We start from the raw sequence: 21,485 nt of genomic DNA, 5'->3' as shown, positions 1-21,485 counted from the left end.
CAATATAACCTTAGAGGAAACGGACAATTATACGTATTTTATTAATGTAATTTGGTAGTGCGTATATAGACCACCAACATTACACTTGTCCTTTGTAAGATGGCTGTTGTTGTTGAAGTGTTTGATTGTTGTTTTCTATTTAGGAAACATGCGCAATTTTAAAATATAAAAGGGACAACGCTGTAACCTGAGAATTACTCTACCTAGAAATGCGTAATATCATTGTATAGTGAAATTTTTTTAATAAACAATTGTCAGTGTCAAAATGAAGTAAAAAACCCTACTGTACCACCCTAAAATTTGGACATATGGACCAGCTGTATAACAATTTGACACCAAATCATGGTTAAGGTTATGTTCACTTCACTTCCCGTACATTTCTTCCGTGAATTCATTTTCAAAACAAATTTAATGAGAAATTAGGAGAAACCTTTTCGAATTTGAAATAAACTCTCGCTCAGGCTCAGTTACATAAAAAAATGTTGACACTCAATGTGACCAATCATATTATCATGAAAATCACAGTTTGGCTCATACCAACAAGACAACGTTTTGACAATTGTTTATTAAAAAAATTCAACTATATGTATTATCGAATACCTAGGTAATCATTGATGAGCTTCAGTAATATACTTTTTTATTTTAGTAACCATGGAGTAACAATCCGTCGTTGTAACCTCAATTAGGTGCACTAGCTAGGTTGCGGTTTAGTCCAAATTGTTGAAGTGAAGATTTTATTAATGGTTTTAACATAAGACTCTTGATATACTTACGTTCTTTTATAGACAGTTTGTACAATATAATGAACAAAAAAGCGATCAAAGGCGGCTGTGAAGAACAAAACTTCTCAACACATGCGGCATAGATTAATAAATTGTCACTTGTAAGTTATTACAATTACATGAACCTTATTTTAAATAATGGATTTCACTCGGTGTGGCCGGACTGCGCCCTGTTATAAATAACCAGCTTTTTAAAACTACGGTTAGTCTTATATCGGGTGTTTTTTTTTTAATTTCACCTTACAGTAGGCGTTGAAGAGTCGATTGTGGACGCACCACTCGTGTAAAATGTAAGATTTAAACAGCTAATCCGTGATCCGTAACCTGTAGAGTGCGTTCGCAATTAACTCTTCAACGCCTACTATGAGGTGAAAAAAAAACGATATTAGTTAACCACACAAGTGGGGAAGTGAAGGTGGAAGTGATGTTTAGTAAACGTGGTGAAGAGTTCTTTTTTTTAGAGTCCTTTAAATACATACTCTGAAAAAAGTACTACCAAACAAGGTGTGAACTGGTGTTGCACATTGAAGAGCTGCAATGTCAAAATCTATGTAAACGCAAGTGGAAAAGTTTTATCACTTTTTCAGGTGCATTTTAAATGGAAGATTTATAAGTCCATCGCCGCAATCCGGCCCTGCCCCTTTTTACCCGAATGCTACCACTGCCGCAATCCGGCCATCACCTTTCCAGGTACATTTTAAACCGGAGATTTAAAAGTTGACCATCCCGCAATCCGGCCCTGCCCATTTCACTCGAAAACACAAAATAACTACCTATTCATGACAGACTCCTATTTTCGAAACAGCCAGTCAGTTGAGGATTTTGCCTTACAAAAGGAGGGGTAGTAATGATTTTGAAATATGTTGTTTGAGTAGTGACCCTGATGAAAAAACAAGTTCTAGACCTTGGGGGCGGTGAGCGCAAGCCGCTATCTTGAATGAAAGGTGCAAAAAGCATGTTTTCACAGAATAACTCGATAACCGTTCATTATATGAGAAAAATATTCAAATAAAAGTTGTAAAGGATAAAATTTGGCACTTTTTTTGTATTTATACTTTTCTTATAAGTTCAATAGGGACTGAGATACAATCGACGAAAAATGCAATTTAACAATATTTTTACTCCAAAAAACATCAAATTTTATTGTTAGTAAATTTTGCAAATGATCAAATCAAATATTTTGTATAATAAATAGCTGTCAGTAATTGAATATATCAATATTATTAGTACCTACTAACGTAGGTATATGAAAGTTTAATTAGAAAAGTGATATGGGGATGAACTAAAAAATATACTATTTTGATTTTTTTTTATTGTATCATATTGATAAAATTGGATAGAACAACATTCGTTTATACCTGCTCTCGACCATATTTACTCCAAAACACGTTAACATAGTCATACCTAAAACTTGAACTGAAATGTTCATAAAGGCCCATTCACAATGGCGTTAACGTTATGTTATGTTATAACGTTAATGTTAACGTTAGATCTAGAAATTCAAAATGACATGTATTTCAGCGTAGATCGTTCACAATGGCGTTATGATGAAAGTTAATAGAGAGTTTTTGCAAACCGTTTTATCGAATTTAACGTACGTTATTCTCTCGTCGCTAGGCTGCAGAAAAATTTGTCGTTGTCGTACACGTTAAACCAAAGACGTATTATGTCTTTTCTAGTTCGTTGTCGTACGTACATTAATCGAATAACGTATATCAATTAGAAATTTAAAACTGTCGTGTAGTAAAGGTTCCAAGATTAGATTTATAACATTAATGATTTCTCAAAGGATAGGCACTGTCTTCATAAATTTTGATTCGTTGGCCATTTACAAAACTGCTTATAATAATTAATAGAATTAATTATTAATTATAATAACTCCAGGTCGACATAGAAGTGATTAATAAACTAGGCAAAAATGAATAGGGAATTTCACAATTTTTCTTGGAAAGCAAAATAATTGCCCCAATCCTCCCACGTATTCTTCAACACAAAATAAATTAAAAATTTTACAAGTACTTGAAACATTATCACATCAAGTAATAGTCCAGTGCTTATCAACATAATTACCGGCGTCTCGCCTCCACATTTTGACTTTTTTGTGTTTTATGTTCTGTGTCAATGTTAAGGAATTTCCTCACGATATGACATGAGTATAATAATATACCTTCTTGAATTTCAACCACCAATGTGTTCTCTAAGTCCAAAATTTTTAAATTTTTAAAAAGAGATTGCGGTACTATTCCTGTTGCTGAAATTATAAATGGTAAAATCGAATTTTTTTCTAAAGACCAAAGATTTCTCATAGCAACGGAGAGTTCTAAATATTTATTAATTATGCTTGCTTTTGTTGTTTATTTATTTTTAAATAAGTTAACGTTTACCGATAAGTTAAAACGTTTTGCAAAAACTCTTTTTAAAGACGTACGACATCATCTCTACGACATTAAATGACGTTGTCGTTAAAGTTTAACGGGCATAATCAAACGGTTTGCAAAAACTCTCTATAATGTTACATGATATTGTTAGCGTTAACGTTAGATCCAGAAATGTTCTGGATTCTTAACGTTACATTCTAACATTAGCCAATGGAAATAATTTTTAAAAAATACTAAAATACATATAATTAGATCTAACGTTAACATTAACGTTTTAACATCGACGTAACGTTAACGTCATTGTGAAACGGCTGTAATACTTATTAATAATATACGCTAGTAGGCACTAATTATACTGATACATTCAATTATGTATTAAAGCCGTTTGACACGATGACAGTTTTGATATAAAATTTAACACCAAAAATAATATTAAATATTTCGATGCATAGCATACAGTTAAATTTGATACTCGTATTAATAATGTTAACAAATTTTATATTAAAATGTATAGAACATGTTCTATAAATCGTCAAATATGCACACAAAAATGCAACGAAAGTAGGTGCCCCCGCCAGCGTCCCCACTCATTTCTGTAGTACCATTAATAGTGTCAGTTGTCAAATTAATGTTTGAAGACATCACTCTGAAGTATGACTGAAGTGTGAAGTATTTTTGAACGGTTAGAACATCACAATTGGGTTATGTTGGAACTGTCAACACTATGTCTGTAGCCATAGCGACAGACATGTGCGCATCCGATCATGACAAAAATGTGTATTGTGTTTTCAATTTGGTTGTAGGTCGTAAAATTTTATGGTACTTTAAGTTAAAGATCTTGCGGGGCTTATACTGCTCGTCAAATCTTAGATGGCCGCTAAGGATGCGCAGAAGAGGGAGTGCGATGCAAGATGTGCAACCGAGATGCGACAAGGTGGAGCGGTAAAGTGGGGTATAATTCTGAAAAGTACACTCAGATACAGAAATCGACTTGTTCTAACTCCGCGTTGTCGACGAGATTTTAATCCTGTAGCTGTAATCTACTGACGTATTGCGAGTCTTCAACGTATTTGTGATCTGCAATTTTTATTACCTAAATAATAATAAATAGGTACCTTTCCCACTAAATTTTCGACGGCATTGTAATTTTTACATTTCTCCTTTTTAGAAAATGACACCCATAAATTTGCTCTTATTGTTAGCACACGTTGTACATTTTGATAATTACGTTTCCTTAAATTTCAAAATTATAAAGCACTGTAAATTTTTTTGAAGTACCTGTTCTTGCTATTTTGTCGGTGGACGACTCGGACCATTCGCTTAAATTACAATTACAAACAGATGTTCGTTATTCGCAGCGCTTCAGCCACTTTTACATAATGCCTTTTACATAATTTCCCAGAATTCGAATACGGTAAGATGAGGCACAAAGAATTATTCATTATTTTAATAAACTGTTATGTATTACGAAATCAAAGACATTCTTCCATATACCTAATTCATAATGTCATATTAATCGTTTAAATTAAAAATATTAATAACATAATTACATAACATTTTTGTTTTATATTTAATACAAAAATTTCCGATAATATTGCGGAATCTGGAAAAGTGCCCCGAATGCTTGCAGCGTTTCCACGTTGAATGGCAAGGGAAATCCTCTAGAAAAGGAATTTCTTTGATTTTGAATCGCCTGATTCCGCGATAAATATGTTTCACTGTGCTTTTAAAAGCCATGGTTTGGAGTGTACCAGTGTTTCCACTGCTGCGACGCTCGAACAAGTGACGTCCCCACTCCTACCGTTACCATTGCCATTGCCATCTCGAACTCCAGGCCTTAAGCCAGACAGCGTGTGACGTCACGAGGAAGGCCAAACGTCAAAATTTGACATTTGTTTACATTTTCAGAAAGTATCAAATACGGTGTTTTAATCATTCTTATGGAAAATTGTGAGATAAGCAAAAGCTTGGTGGCAAGTGTATTTAATAGTTTCAGTTGATACCAGGATATTTACTGTTCATCGCAAGAGACGTTGAAACCTGGGAAGTTTTTTATACCCTAACAACATTTTCGTGATTACAAGTCGTTGTAAGGGCAATTTAGTTGAAACTATATTTGCTACACATACAGAGTGATCAACAAGAAACCAAATCAAGAGTGCTACCTCATCTTTTGTTTTATCGAAACGTATTTCTATCATGGATCAGCCGCTTTTATTTACTTGCTGTGGACACTCGTTTTGTTGGTTGCCTACCTCTCAAAAATCTATCATTAATTGCCTTTATAAATTTTTTGTAATTCATGAATAATAGATTTAAAAGCAAGTTATAATTAATTATTATTTATTATTGATTAAGGAAAAAACACACAGTTACACAAAATTCCTTCATAAGGCACAATCTTGAGTTACAAAATTTTTAAAATAATTATTTTTCACTGTTTTGTTGTTTTCTGTAAGAAAAGTGTAAAAGTTATTATTCTCTAATTTTTGGGTAATTGAGAACTTACTCGTATCTTTTCTAGCAGTGTTTAAAACATTTAAATTACTCCAAGGTCAAAAAATAAGTTTTCACAAAAACTGCTCAAAATGTTCTCCATTGTGGTCCAGACAGAATCAAACTCGCCTCTCATAATTTCAAAAACCCTTATGATGCTGTCAATTTGTTTAGGGTAATGTGTGGGTTTTATTTCTTGCAACACACAAAGGGAAACAAATTAATATCCTTCTTAAAAAATTTCTGATAAGTGCGATAACACAATTTAACTTAAACGCCTTATGGAAGTTGAGGAATGTTCCTTGATAATTTGTTGAACATTTTGCACCATTTCTAAAATTTGAACTAAGGACTGACCTGACTTCTTCTTAATGATGGGTTATGATTTGCTAAAATTAGGCACTATAATTTTAAGACATTGATAAACTTGTTGATAACCAATACCATCAGGTTCGGACATCTTCTTCGGTGTAAGGGGGTACAAAGTAAGGCCAGTCTTCATTTTCTTGTTTCACCCTCTTTCGAAAATAATCTAATAAAAATGCCTTCTCTTTAATGGTAAAACCCATTTTACAACTTATTCTGGGATAATTATTGCTTACAACTTCAATAAACGTCTGTAAACTTTGCCGAAATCGAAGATTTGTTTTCTAGGTTAAATCACTTAAATTGTCAACAACAACAACCTTGAATTTTGAAATGTGACATTCCAACGAAGCATGTCCGTACCAGTAGCGTCGCGTTTGGCAATAAAGATGATAATTTACTTACTCTTATAAATGTAAAATGTTGCTCTTGTTAATCTTATAAATTGTTTCCCTTATCTTATAATAATAATAAAATGCACAATTATAATTCCAACGTCTAAAATTCATAAAGTATCATTTTTTATTAAGTAGCGTTTGAGACCATAAATTGTCTACGCCCATGTTTTGACCGCTTATGTGCATATGATTTTGCTACGACGTGACCGATAATTTGCAACGCTTGCTCTGATTTGGATTCTTGTTGATCACTCTGTATAATTAAGCTGTAAGAAGCATTTGTTGTGATTTGGTGTTATTTAAATGATTCACAAAGTAAAAATTACGCAAAAACAATAAATACACAAACTTAACCTCACTTATAAATGACAATTTTCGCGTCATTAATGGCATTTTACTCCACGAGGCAGTAATTGTAAAGCCTAAACACATCGTTCTACTGAAAAAAAGAGTGCTAACCAAAAATTTTACTGTTTTTATTAAATTCTGGAGGTTTAATGCGTTTTTCAATGAAGCCTTTACTGTGACGTCACGATCAAAAACAATTGCTGCCTTAAGGCTTTGTGTTCTAGATGGCAATGCCATTGCGCATCCGAATCTCAGCGGCCATCTAACATTTGACGAGCAGCTAGCAGGTAATATTTTAAGCAGGGTTGTATTGTACATTTTGTATATTTGCATTGTACGGCAAACGGCACGCGCCACTTCCCAACCTTTTCAAACCCAACCATTGTGCCCGTTAATCGTTCATAATATGCAATAAAATTTAACGACCTACAACCAAATTGAGAATACAATACTGCCTTGCAAATATAGGTAATTTTCATTTTTCATCACATTTATTGTTAAAATTTCAAGGTCAATTGTATAAAAAAATGTCTACATTTTTTATGTTAAATTTTAGATACAGGGTTATTTTTAAAATTTCCAAAACGCTGTAGCACCTTTATTTATTGTCCAATTTCAATAAATAAAGTATCAAATAAAATGGCTTTTAACAGACTATAAAGTGTCATAAAATTATGTATTTTTTTTAAATAGTAAGTCTTGGGCGACATTAAATTTTCCTATTTCAAATTGTGATACAGTGCGCCCAGAAATGTGGTAGCAACATTTACACAAAGTGTTACAAGATGGCACTTTCGAAAAGCCAAATTTGTTCAATCTTGCAACATTCAATTTTGGAATTTTTCAAAAAAATATGTAAAGGAGATTTTCCAAATAATTTTTACCCCCGTTTTGTGTACTAAAATTTGTCGAGATGTCGAAGGGCTCAGTTTTTCATTGTGCATAATGGTGGTCAATTTGAACATTTTCAATAAAATTTAAATTTGAATGTTTTATGTTTGACAATTCTTGGCATTTATTCATCTTAGTTTAGATAAGGGCGTTGCCATGCACAGACCATCAACAGAATTAAGACTTTCAAAACCCGTATAAAACATTGGAGACACTGACAACACTAGCGCTGCTCTAGCGTTAGGCCAAACTAAATTACCGAATTTACTCGTTAATCCGATCGGGAAGTTTCGTTTAAAAAGAAGGTTGATTTGAATATTAATTAATAATGTCATCAGTCATCACTCATCAGTAATTTTGAATTTTCTAATTTCTGTCAAGGTTTAGTCAATACATTTTATAAATTGTTCTACAAAATAAGTTACTCCAAACCAGTATCTTGAGATAATTTTTCGTTATCTTTTTATTTGGTAAGTATCTTTTTCTTTTTGAAAAAGTACGAAATATGGTTTTTCAGATCGCAATTTTTATTTTATTTATTTGGATATGGGAAAAATTAAACATAAATGCTTTGTAAACAAGATCGGCGATAAAAAATAAACATTTTAAATTTCAAAAATTAGAAGAACAAAGGAAACGATGGATAGAAGCTTTAGGTAAATGTTGTACCACCCCTCAAAACAGATAATGCTTTTATTTGCGAGAAATATTTTAGCAACAATTTCTTTACTCAAAAAGCAAAACTCCATAAATATGTTCTGCCGTCGATTTTTCTTCATGAAGACAAACAAACTTCCATAAACAATGTTAGATCAGCTGAACAAATTGAAAAATCTACGACTACTGAAAATCCCACTGTAGAGAATCTAATCCTTCTTGTTATGCCCAAGGCCCAAAATAGACACCCAACAAAATCTTCTAGTGTGTTGCATGTACTTGAATGCAAGAAAGTTAGTAGTCTTACTTCAAAAGGTAGAAACATTTATTATATGGACCGATATCAGCGAAAAACAATTTTAAAATTAAAAAATCTTTTGCACGATTCTAAAATTACACTGGTCTACAGTGAAAAAATATTCTGAATAATTTTAACTAATTTTTGCTTCTCTACCCATGCTGAATACGAGTTGATAAGTAAAAGTCATTTATTAGTTTAAGTTTTCACGATACCTGATATCAATGATATCTTCCAAATTTAACGATCCTAACTTCCTTGAGCTTGATAATACTGATATTTACTAGTTAGTTGGCATCAAATTTTGAAAATATTGTGTTTTAATGCTCTGTTCTGTATTAGTAAGTGACAAAAGTGTTAAAAGTAAAAAAAAATAATTATATTTTATAGCAAAATGTCTCTTTTAATCCCACTTGACAGTCTTACTATAGTTTAATTGTCTGTGTTGCCATGCATAAAAAAGGTCTCTGTAAAAAAGTGTCATCTTGCGGGACCAATCGAAAAACTTGCTACCACATTTCTGGGCGCTCTGTAGGTACACATTTCAAAAAAATAGCGTACAAGTGCTGAGAGCGATTTTTGTAATATTTTCCTAATGTAAATGGCCCGCTGTAAACTGTTTCTAGGCAACACGTTACCTTCCTTCTAGTTTAGTGATAATTCTGGGATTCGGGCTTTTGTCACTTTAATGTAACCATGAAAACAATTGAAAATATTGGTGTTTTTCTGTTTCCTAATTGGCACTGACCGGATGTTTTAACTTGACACGACATTTAAAAAAAATTTGGTTATGTCGGGTATGTTTATGCCATGGCCTCCTAGATCGAAAGAGACAAAGTCTTTTATAAGGCCAGTCGCATCGTAGAAATGTCTGTTTTTAAATGTCTTTCACTGACATCCCTTATAGTAGCTCCCTCTATTTTTCAGTCATGTACATTACGATAGGCGGCTAATTTTGAAAAATCAAAAATATTTGTCAATTTATTTTTACAAAATGCCATACGTAAGAAAGTGCTGCATAAAATCGTGTAATTCAAGTAATCCCGATGATAATGTTTCCTTTCATTCTATGCCTGCAGACGCAAATTTAAATTTATTCTGGACAAAATTTTTACTAGAGAACACTGGTATGTAGGTAATCTATCTATCTATATACCGGGTGTAGAATTGGTTTACGAGACATAGGATTTTACATGTAAAAATAAAGAGATCCAATTATTGGCTCCCCTAATAATTTTATGGCAAAATAGTTAAAATGAAAGTTAGAGAGAATTAAAAGTACTGTCTAATTCCACTCTTTGTTTTTTTCTAACATCTTGTGGTACTGAAAGAAAAGCAAGAAAGAAGTTAAGACAAAAATACTAAAAAGCAGTACTAGCAATGAAATTTTACTTCTAAAATTATTTGTCGGGTGGTTTCACTATTATTTAATTTTCTTTTGATCTGCCCTTCAAATTAACTCGTACAGGACTACAGGACGAATGAAAAGGTATCTTCCATGAAATGTTCCAATTCTTCGAATTGTTTCTATGGCTGAATTTGGTCGGTCTGGGAAACCTGAAGCAAATGTTGCTTGGAAATTTCTTAAAGAAGATCCTCCATAATACCATTTAAAGAAAGAAACAGAATTTCATGCCTAGAAGTACTGTTTAGTATTTTTGTGTTAACTCTTTTCTTGCCTTTCTTTCAGTACCACAAGATGTTAGAATAAAACTAAGATTGAAATTAGACAGTAATTTTAATTCTCTCTAACTTTCATTTTAACTATTTTGCCATGAAATTGTTAGGGGAGCCAATAATTGAAACTCTTTATTTTTACATGTAAAATCCTATGTCTCGTAAACCAATTCTACACCCGGTATATAAAAATGAATCGCCGTTCGTTAGTCTCGCTAAAACTCAAAAACGGCTCGACCGATTTGAATAATAATTTTTTTCTTTTGTTCGCTTACTTCAGGGGTGGTTTAAAAAGAAAAAAAAATCGGAAAAGTTGCCCGGAAAATTGGAAAATTCGGGAAAAACTGAAAGTGCTTTTTTTGTGGGAATGGCTGGAACGATTTAGCTAATTTTTTTTTTAATGTTTGTAATAATCCGTATGAGGTTTTTATGTAAAGAAAAACTGGAAAAGTTACCCGGAAAATTGGGGAAAAACTGAAAGTGCTTTGTTGTGATGGATAGGTATGCATAATTATTTTTTTTTGTTTTGTTCGTTATAGTCGTGAAAAGGTTTTCAGGAAAAAAAAATCGGGACAATTAGAAAGGAAAGTCGAAAAATTCGGACAAACTGCAAAAATTATAATTTTTGTATGCATTCTCGATCATAACTGACGATAGGAACGACATATTTGATTAATTCTTTTTTTTGTTCGATATGCCCCGGGATGGAACTAACTTAATTGAAAGTTTTTAATAGAAAAAAAATCTGGAAGATTTGGAGAAAAATCTGGAAAAATTAAATTAAAATAATTCGGGGAAAACTGAAAGTGCTTTTTTGTATGAACTCAAGACCATTCGAACGATGGCTATGCGTAATTCTTTTTTGGTTTTGTTTGTTTGGGTTTTGGATAAGTTTTCGGAAAAAAATTTTGGGAGAATTACAAAGGAAAGTCGGAAAATTCGGACAAATTTAAAAAATTATAATTTTTGTATGCACTCACGATCATAACTGACAATAGGAGCTACATATTTGCTTCATGCTTTTTTTTGTTTTCAATTGAAAAAAATCCTGGAAGATTTGAAGAAAAATCTGGAAAAACGCAATGCAGTAAATTAAAATAAAATTACATTTGCTTTTACTTTTGTGTTGTTACGCGATCTGTCCGACAAGCGACCATTTACATATTGTCATTATGACTGATGTGTCTGTTTGTCAAACTGAAGGTTTTCAAGCTGTTTGGCGTTTCCTTCTCCCTTTTCGTAACTTACAGATCATGACGCACTAGCATAACTGATTTGTCGTAGCACTTCTCTCTGGTGCACGCTTCTTTTTACAATTTTAATTTTGATTATCGCTGTCACGATGACAAGAATGACAAAAATCGAAAATGGGGTTAGTTGAACATAATGCCAGCTTCACATTTTGATGTCAAGCCAATGACAGGCCGGCCTAAATTTATTGTCCGCCATAGTAGTAGTTGTTTTATTTCTACTCCAATTTATTTGCCTACATGCACAAATGTCATGTGACAGCTGATTGTGAAATTGGGAATCAAACCAATCGGATTGCTTGCTTGAACATCGATCTTGCAATCGAAATTGAAATGTATATATTGGGTGATTCAAAATAATTGTGGATAAATCTGGCAACTATGTACAAAAATTTATGTGGCAACTGTGTGGGTGGGACAGAGTCAGTGACGTGGGAAATAGAATAGACGGAGCGTAAGATACACCGCTTTGATTCCCACCGATTGTATTGCTGGTTGCTGTTGTGAAAGTTTTATAATGATGGGGATAACAAAATACAATAAAAAGATACATTAAATAAAAACGGACAAAAGCCAAATTAATTTATCGATGTTTAAAAAGTACAACCTTTGTTAAATAGTAGTTTATTTAACGAGTTTGTGTGTAAATTGGGATTTTTTTGGCCTGAGTGGGCCAGTTTAAAAGGCGAGTGAAACGAGCGTTTTAAAGGCCCATGAGTGCCAAAAAAGGCCGGATTTACACACGAACGAGTTGACTACAACGTTTTTTGTTCGACGAGCCCCTTAAAGGCTCCATATCGCTTAAAATCTTTAAAATTACCTTGACGTTTCGTTTTGACAAGTTGTGATATTTATCAAAATCCGTTCACGCAGGAGAAAATTCTCAAATTCTGACAGTGTCGAACAAAAAAGCTGTCTTACAAACTTACCTTTTAAATTTTTGTTAAATTGTTTGTTAAAGTAATGAAGTCTAATTTTGGTATAACTAACAATTATTTGTTTGATTAATATAAAATTATGATTTTCCGAAAAAAATTCAAAATCTAAAATATGGCTATCTATAGGAGAAAATAAGTTACAGGGTAAAGTAGCAAAAACAACATTACAGATCCTTGTAATGACATTATCTATAGAAGGGTTATTGTTCTTTTTTGCTATTTTAACAAAACACGTGCTAGTCATCTTCAAAAAGTATGAGTTTTATAATTATATGAAAGCAAACAAATAGGTCCTTTTTGTTAATATAAAAACAACAGATACGATACCTCTGCAACCCGCGCAACTGACACCCAAATGTTAGGCAAATACAGAACAGATTTGCTATTATTGCTGCATAACTTGCCCTAACTTATAACGTTGCATATAGGAATCAACGCTTTACATGGTGATGCTCCGTCTATTCTATTTCCCACGTCACTGGACAGAGTTGACTTTTTTTTTGACAGTTCATAGTCGCGCAATTTTGAAAGTTGTCAAATCAATGTGTAATGAAATTTAAAAAATCAAATGCACGCTTATGATTTATAAAATGTCATACAAATGTCAACTATATCCCATTCACACAGTTGCCACATACATTTTCGTACTTAGTTGCAATACTTATTCATAATCATTTTGAATCACCCAAGAAAACTGCTTGAGATTAATTGTGATTTCATATTTAATGGAAGAAAATAAATAATTAGTTTGGACATGAAATTCTGATTTAATTAAATTGTGACTTAAATTCTGGAACAAAACCGCATGGTTCCAACTCGATCACATTCGAGGCACATCACACATTTCCAGCATTTCAGCAGTGTACAATACTGCCGATAGAATTCATCTCCCATGTAAAATTCCACATTTTTACTTTGTTTACACATTTCCAATAGCTTTTCACAAATTCACAAAACGATCACAAACAAATTAGGTATTAAAATTTGGACAAGACAGTCGAGTCGAGTCAGCTCTTTGCGATGTTATAATATAACATCCGATCGACCACTCTTCTTCTAATTTGGAAAGAATGATACCACGTAAACGTCAAATTCGCCTGTCAACTCTGTCAAAGCTAACAACCGGAAATCAGAAATGCGTTTAGATCACAGTGGCACCAATTGTATTTATATTTCATGTTCATAAAAGACATCAAATTCATTGGAATTGTAAACAAGTTTCATTTAATAACCGAACGAAATTCAAACCGTATAAGATATAGGATATAGCCAGTACTATTGATCTCAATGAATTGAAGTTGGAAGGTTGATTAGGATTGATTGTGGTTAATCAAAATGTTACAAAAAAAATATATTCAAATCGGTGAAGCCGTTTTTGAGTTTTAACGAGACTAACGAACAGCGATTGTAGGTGATACGAAGTTCACCGGGTCAGCTAGTATGAATTTAACGGACTCTGCAGTTATATGTAGTCAACATTTTACTGCAGATAGTTTTGTACCAAAAATAAAACAGCGTAGACTAGGCAAGGGAGCAATTCCTTCCTTATTTAATGTTTGTTAAAAGTGAATTTTCAAAAATTAGTTTAGTAATATTTTTGTAGTTTTCAGACCAAGATCCAAATTTTTATACTGGTTCAGATCTTCTAAATTTACTCAATCCACAAAAATTTTTAGATAAGAATATACAAACCAATATTACGTCAGCAAAATTAAAAGATTTGCTTTATACAAAGCAATGTTTGGAGCAACAATTAAAACGTAGGTATACGAAATCATAATCATAATCTAAAAATTGAATTAGATTTGGAGAAAGAAAAAAATATTAGTATCGAAGCTTACACCAGATTAAAAAAGATGCGTCTAACATGAATCCCAAGGCAATATTTTTGTTAGACCAAATTAACAATTATAATTTAAAAAAAAACCATATGGTCCGAAATGACAATCCGCCAATGTATAGCATGGAGATTTTGTTCTTCAAAAGGATATGAGTTTCCTAGAAATGTTCTGTTAAAATTACCTTGCAAAACAACCTTAAAAAAATATAATATATAAGATAATGAAAAGTTGATTAAAAATCGACTTATGTGTGAAATTAAAACTTTGAATGCCCCAGAACGAATTTGCTCGTTGATTGTTGACGATATGGCAGTTCGGAAAGCTCTATACTATTCCAAATCTGAAGATCGAATATATGGTTTAGATACAATTAAATCGGAAACAATTGGACGTTACCCTGTTGCTCCCAATCAACTTCTTTGTTTTGTTATTCATGGACTTTAAACAAAATTTATTATACCTGTAAGTTATCATTTTCATAAAGATTTGAATGGCAAAATTTTTTATCAGCTTACATTAGATGTTTTGTTACTAGCGGAATGTGGATTTAAAGTGATCAGAATAGTTGGAGACAATCACAAAAGTCATGTAGCTTTGTTTAAACACTTTGGAAATGGAACACTTCAGAATGTAATTCCACACCCGTACAGTCCTGGCCTACATTTCTTCTTCAGTTTCGATTATTGTCAAGCAATAAAAAAAGCAAGAAGTATATTTTTGGATCATGATATGGCTTCGTCTGATGGCATCATCTCAGCAAATTATTTGAAAACTTTATTAGATATGCAAGAAAATTTAATTATTAAACCAGTTCGATTTTTAACAAGAAAACATTTATACCCGTCCAATTTAGAAAAAATGAAGGTTTATCCTGATTTCACCGGCTGTTACTGCATCGCTTCGATATCTTGCTCACCATCACGAGCATGATAATTATGACGAAGAATTTCCTAATCTTAAGGACAGTATTGCAACAATAAAATTTATGGAAAACATGTGTAAATACTTCCAAATTCATGATGTGAGCAATAGAACACAGTATATTCATAAAAGAGATCCGAACACGGCCCCATATACCGACGTTCATGACGCGAGACTTATTTGGTTAAATGAAGATTTTCCAAAATTTATTAACGATATTCAAACAACTTCAGCAGGAGCAAATATGAATGGTTTAACAAAGGAAACCGCTGAAGCACTAATATTCACAGCAAGAAGCACATATCTTTGCGTGAAATATTTAATCCACGATCTTAACTTTTTTTATGTTTTGACAAGATCTTTTAGTTCGGATGCAGTTGAAGCTTTATTTTCAAATATTAGACTCCGAGGAGGTAGCAATGACCTCACAGATTGTAGAGCAGCTGAGCATGCAGTTCGACTAATTTTAAAGAATGGATTGATGAAGAGTGTGAATACATCTAATCTATAATCTGGTCTAGAATACATTAGTAATGCAAAATTAATAGAAATTCAAAGTGCTCAGCCTAATGAAATTATCGTAGTATTACCCGACAACGTTATTGAAAAGTTAGAAAAATTACAAGCGTTTAGATATACTTACATTTAATAACAATTATGTGGAAATAGGATCAGCAGCCACAGCTTTCCTATGTGGCTATTTAATTTTGAAATTGAAAGAAGGTGTAAATTGTGATATATGTTTGTCGACTTTATGTGATGCGTATAATTTAGAATTACATAATCATATTATTGTTACATTATTATTGTTCAATAAATAATTTTTGATAACTGGCTTATCTATTGTAATTAAAAAAAATGATGATTTTATCGTTCTCATATCAGAATCCCAAAATTTATAGATTCTCACCAATCTAACCTTACGCTGCCAATTATTTGAGGTTATATTATTGAAGATAGGCAACCCTCCAGATCCCTTATAGTGCTGCCCCCTTAAAAACACGAAAAAGGCCTGAAACTAGCTAATGCGGCTGGTCTTATAAGAGACTTTGTCTGTTTCGATCAAGGAGGCCATGGTTTATGCTATTACAAAAATGACCCTTTGATGGTAAACGTCAAATTCTCCTGTCAACTCTGTCAAAGCTGACAACCGAAAATGCGTTTAGATTACAGTGGTATTAAAATCATTCAAATTTTCATTGCTACCAACAGACTCAGTCATTCTTGATCACGTTGTATTAGGTGTACGCTATTTTTTTGAAATCAAGTGTATGTATATTTTTTTTTTAATTATTTTTAAAATCAATATTTTCCTAAACATTGTTTATAAAAATAAATAAATAAATAGATAAATAAAAAAACATTTTTTTTGAAAATTTTTGTAGAAATAATAATTTTGAGGGAAACATTTTAATGATAAAACTAATTAAATCTAGTTATTTTGTCCAACCTGTCAGCTGGAGCAATTGTTGCCCAAGTAATTTGACAAGTTGTTAGACTGTAAAAAAATTGCATTTGTCATTTTGTATTTTGAGTGTGGCTGTGTACCTGCTACTTTTAACGTGCTCGATACAGAATAGCCCCTATTATAATAATATATCTACAGTGCCTTTTTTTTAACGCTGGCCATAGGGATTTACATGCTAAAAAGTTTAGGGTCTGTTAATGAGCTTTTCAGTAGGAATTTTTAAGTGAAAGATTAGCATTTTATAAATCAATTTAAGTTTATTTTATACTACAGAATAAAATAATTACGGAATTCAAAAAAAAAAGTCCTTTTAATTTATTTCATTATTTCTTGCCCAGAAGATTTTATAATCGTTAGACAATTACAAAATATTCGACAAAATTTTTTTGATCGTCTTAATTAGTGAATCGTACAAAACAAAATAATCACGGAATTAGAGCAAATAGATATTTATGCATTAAGGGAGATACGAACATGATTTTTCCCTGAGGTTGACGTGGTTATAATCCGAGGGCCTTTGGCCCGAGGAATTATAAGTCAACCGAGGGGAAAAACATGAATATCTCCCGTGGTGCATACAATATTTTATTTTTTAGTCTCTGTACTTAAAAGTTAAAATTTTATTAAAAATATTTAGCAGGGAAGTTTGCGTGAATATGTGGTTGCTATAGTTTCGTTCTCATGAGTTTGTTGTCAACAATGTGGAGGGCGAAAAAATTTGACAAATCCCAAGGGAGATATGAGTTGTTTTTCACAATCTGTATCTGTGACGAAAAGAAACAATATTGTGTTACTAAAAAATAAAATAGGTTTATTAAAATAATTTACTACGTAGCTTGCCAAGTAGGCTGACGTAATGTAAACTAAACAAACGTCAAACAGTAATCATTTTCAATGGACACCTTTTCAAATAAAGAAATGATTGAACAGGATAGAGTTTGAAAAATGTGCAGTTTTATTTCATAAACATAAAACATAGGAAATCATAATTACATCAAAATAAATAAAATTCTACTTCAACAATATTAAACTACATATTTAATAAAAGACAAAACGAAATTTATTTATTAAAATTTAACATAAAATAACATTTTTAATTTACAATGCGAAAATTTCCGATAATAATGCGGAATCTGGAAAAGTGCCCCGAATGCTTGCAGCGTTTCCACGTTGAATGGCAAGGGAAATCCTCTCAAAAAGGAATAAGTCGGTCTCCGATGACATTAATAATTAACTACATATTTTAATTATTTTTGAATTTCCATTTCATAAATTGTTCAAACTGTCTTGCAGCCTATGGAAGAAAATTCACTAATTAAGACGATCAAAAAAATTTTGTCGAATATTTTGTAACTGTCTTAACGATTATAAAACCTGGGCAAGAAATAATGAAATAAATTAAAAGGACTTTTTTTTATGAATTCCGTAATTATTTTATTCTGTAGTATAAAATAAACTTAAATTGATTTATAAAATACTAATCCAATATCCTACCAAATTTCACTTAAACATTCCTACTGAAAAGCTCATTAACAGACCTTAACTTTTTAGCATGTAAATCCCTATGGCCAGCGTTAAAAAAAAGGCACTGTATAATAAACATCAAAAGTCTGTATTTTTCAATAGGCTGTGTGCATGGCAGTGACGTAGGAAATAGAATAGACGGAGCATCACCATGTAAAGCGTTGATTCCTATATGCAACATTATAAGTAAGGGCAAGTTATTCAGCAGTAATAGCAAATCTGTTCTGTGTTTGCCTAACATTTATGTGGCAGTTGCGCGGGTTGCAGAAAACTCATACATTTTGAAGATGACTAGTACGTGTTATGTTAAAAATTGCAAAGAAGAACAATAATCCTTCTATAGATAATGTCATTACAAGGATCTGTAATGTTGTTTTTGCTACTTTACCCTCTAACTTATTTTCTCCTATAGATAGCCAGCCATATTTTAGATTTTGAATTTTTTTCGGAAAATCATAATTTTATATTAATCAAACAAATAATTTTTAGTTATACCAAAATTAGACTTCATTACTTTTAACAAACAATTCAACAAAAATTTAAAAGCTTTTTTGTTCCTTTTTTTCTCCTGCGTGAACGGATTTTGATAAATGTCACAACTTATCAAAACGAAACGTCAAGCTAATTTTAAAGATTTTAAGCGATTTGGAGCCTTTAAGGGGCTCGTCGAACAAAAAACGTTGTATTCAACTCGTTCGTGTGTAAATTGTGCCTTTTTTGGCACTCGTGGGCCTTTAAAACACTCGTTTCACTCGCGTTTTAAACTGGCCTACTCATGCCAAAAAAATCCCAATTTACACACAAACTCGTTAAATAAACTACTATTTTTATTATTTTTCTCATCATTTTCTAACATGAGTTGACATTGTCTCATTGAGTTGTTCCGCGAATTTTGGGTCACCCAAATTACAAAATACCTCAACTAGTTATTTCTTCAAATATACAGTACCCATTTGGAATAATTTTTATTACGATTTTAGTTGCTAAGGAAAAAGCAGAAAAATTAACGAAATTAAAGGAAGACATAAATGTAACTCAAAAGAATCTTGTGGATATGCAAGAACAAGTACGCCAGTTGGAGCGATTATATCAAGATTATGATTCACTTAACACATCAGAAGGCCAAGTAAATCCCGCAGCTCTATATAGGGAAATTATGAAACCTCAGTCTGTACCGTACGTTAATTTTTGCAAACCACCAACACAGGTAAGTTGATCCACTGAAGACTGTAAAATTTATTCTGATTTAGGTACCAAAAAACACACATTTTCACCTGATTGCTTTGTAATGAAACTATAAAAAATGCTTTACAAAGTTTTATTTGAACAAAGTATAGTTCGTTAGGTATATCTCTATTTTAAGAGAAGAGTAAAAAAATATAAAGAAAAAATTAAGGTAATAAAAATAGTAACAAGAATAATTATTAAATAGTTAGAGATTGAATGTCGTAATTTCAATACTTCATAGCTTCCTTACTTGAATTTTTAATTAAGTTATATTGGGGGATTCAAAATGATTGTGAATAAGTATGGCAACTACGTAAGAAAATTTATGTGGGTGAGGTAGACTTGACATTTGTATGACATTTCATATGCGTACATTTGATTTTTTTTATACCATTGCACGTTGACTTGACAATCTTGAAAATGGCGCGACTATGAACTGTCAAATAAATGTCAATTCTATCCTCTCCACACAGTTGCCACATAAATTTTCGTACATAATCGCCATATTTATCCACAATCATTTTGAATCACCCAATTAGTGCGATTCTGTTTCAAAATTTAGCAAGATTGTTATTGAACAATATTGATTTTGCATAGATCCAACCAATCAACAGCTTCATATCATAGCAACTACATACTGCAACATTGTTATATAGCAATATTGGTAAATCTTAAAACAGAATCGCACCAATTATGTATGTATAGAGTGTGTCTCAGCTAAGACTTTCGAGTCTAATATCTCGGTTATTTTCCAACGAATTTTTGTGAAATTTAAAAAGCAGATATTTTGGACGGTGAAGAGTAAAATGCCATTAATGCAATAACCCAAGTTTTTATAAACGTAATTTTCACATGCCGTTTTAAAAGGTTGAATAACTTAAGATTTATATCAAAAAATTAATCGTCAATAAAATTGTTGTAAGGAAAAACTCGTCCTTGAAAGACGTCTGGTTTGCAAGAAAAAGGAAAAAAACTATGTTAGGTACACGTGGCTGCTGATGCAAAAACGTAGACGCGTATGAAACAAACGCGCACTATCGCCGAATTTTGGTCACCCCTGTTCGCACAAACGCAGGTGACATATTTGACGTTTATCTTACAAAACTTACAAAGTTAAAGACAACATCTGGACGTAATTTATTATACTGGATGCTTTAATTCTTCCATAAAGGACTAAAACACGACCGGGCTATTTTAGCAAGGTAATTTAGTTCACGTACGCTTCCTGTGTCTTCAAATAAATTGACGACTCTCTGAACCTTACCTGAATTTTATAAAGCGTACATTTGGATAGTGTTCCAGGAGAAAATGAACTGTGTCATTGAAGCTCTTACGACACTCTCCGTAGGCAAAAATTGTTTCCTTTTTCAACAATATTGAGATTTCTGCCATTGTAATCCATTTTTAGAGTATTTTCAATAAATTTACACAATTTGACGTTTCTAATAAAGCGCGCCCACTTTTGTAGGATTTTAAGAGGTGTACCAAAGACTAGGGACATAAAGATAGGAAACGCAGCAACCAAACATGACCAACTTCATTAAAGTATGTTATGGCCATGGATTGATTAGTACTGGATACGGTGTACAGCTATCATAGTTGAACAAGACGTACCATCTATTTCTGTCGCTCTCAACACATTATCTGGGTATTAGCACTATCCTTTAGAGAGTCCCCCGAAACTGATTGGTTTAAATTCTCAATCAATCAATTATTTATTACTCTCCTGTCATTCGTGTCATCTTTATTCTAATCTGTTTCTCTGAAGTTTGCATAGTTCGAGAGTATTTGAACCGTTAACTCTATCAAGTATTATTGTTTTAGAACTTGAACATATTAAGAATAACTAATTCGTCTAAAGCCAGGTATTTTTCACTCTAAAGTGAAACACTGACAATGCTGTTGGTAAAGATTTCACAAAAGGAAATTCAAAGGTGAAGAGGGTTGTCTGCCTTCAACAACCATACTTTTGTGAACCACTTAACTTTAATTTGTGCGTAAATTCAAACTCACAAGTATCCATGA

General features: G+C 32.2%; 1 protein-coding gene and 2 long non-coding RNA genes across 4 annotated transcripts in view; 2 read left to right on the top strand and 1 right to left on the bottom strand.

Moving 5' to 3' along the window:
* LOC138123483 (uncharacterized) overlaps window positions 1-21,485 on the top strand; it is a 154,270-nt gene that overhangs the window by 106,274 nt on the left and 26,511 nt on the right. The gene's annotated exons all lie outside the window — the stretch shown is intronic.
* LOC138123305 (uncharacterized) overlaps window positions 1-21,485 on the top strand; it is a 58,129-nt gene that overhangs the window by 15,234 nt on the left and 21,410 nt on the right. For both annotated transcript variants that reach the window (XM_069037946.1, XM_069037949.1), the window contains exon 2: window positions 19,214-19,440. In XM_069037946.1, coding sequence (XP_068894047.1) covers window positions 19,214-19,440 — 227 coding nt within the window. The remainder of the gene's footprint in view (window positions 1-19,213; window positions 19,441-21,485) is intronic.
* Window positions 5,487-6,675, bottom strand: LOC138123462 (uncharacterized). The gene is made up of 2 exons (XR_011156806.1): window positions 5,670-6,675; window positions 5,487-5,612 (listed from the first exon to the last, which is right to left on the bottom strand). It is a non-coding gene; the product is annotated as an uncharacterized lncRNA (long non-coding RNA).

The sequence above is a fragment of the Tenebrio molitor genome, chromosome 1 (assembly GCF_963966145.1).
Source record: "Tenebrio molitor chromosome 1, icTenMoli1.1, whole genome shotgun sequence".
Lineage (NCBI taxonomy): Eukaryota > Metazoa > Arthropoda > Insecta > Coleoptera > Tenebrionidae > Tenebrio > Tenebrio molitor.
This window is presented reverse-complemented; position numbering and strand designations above follow the sequence as displayed.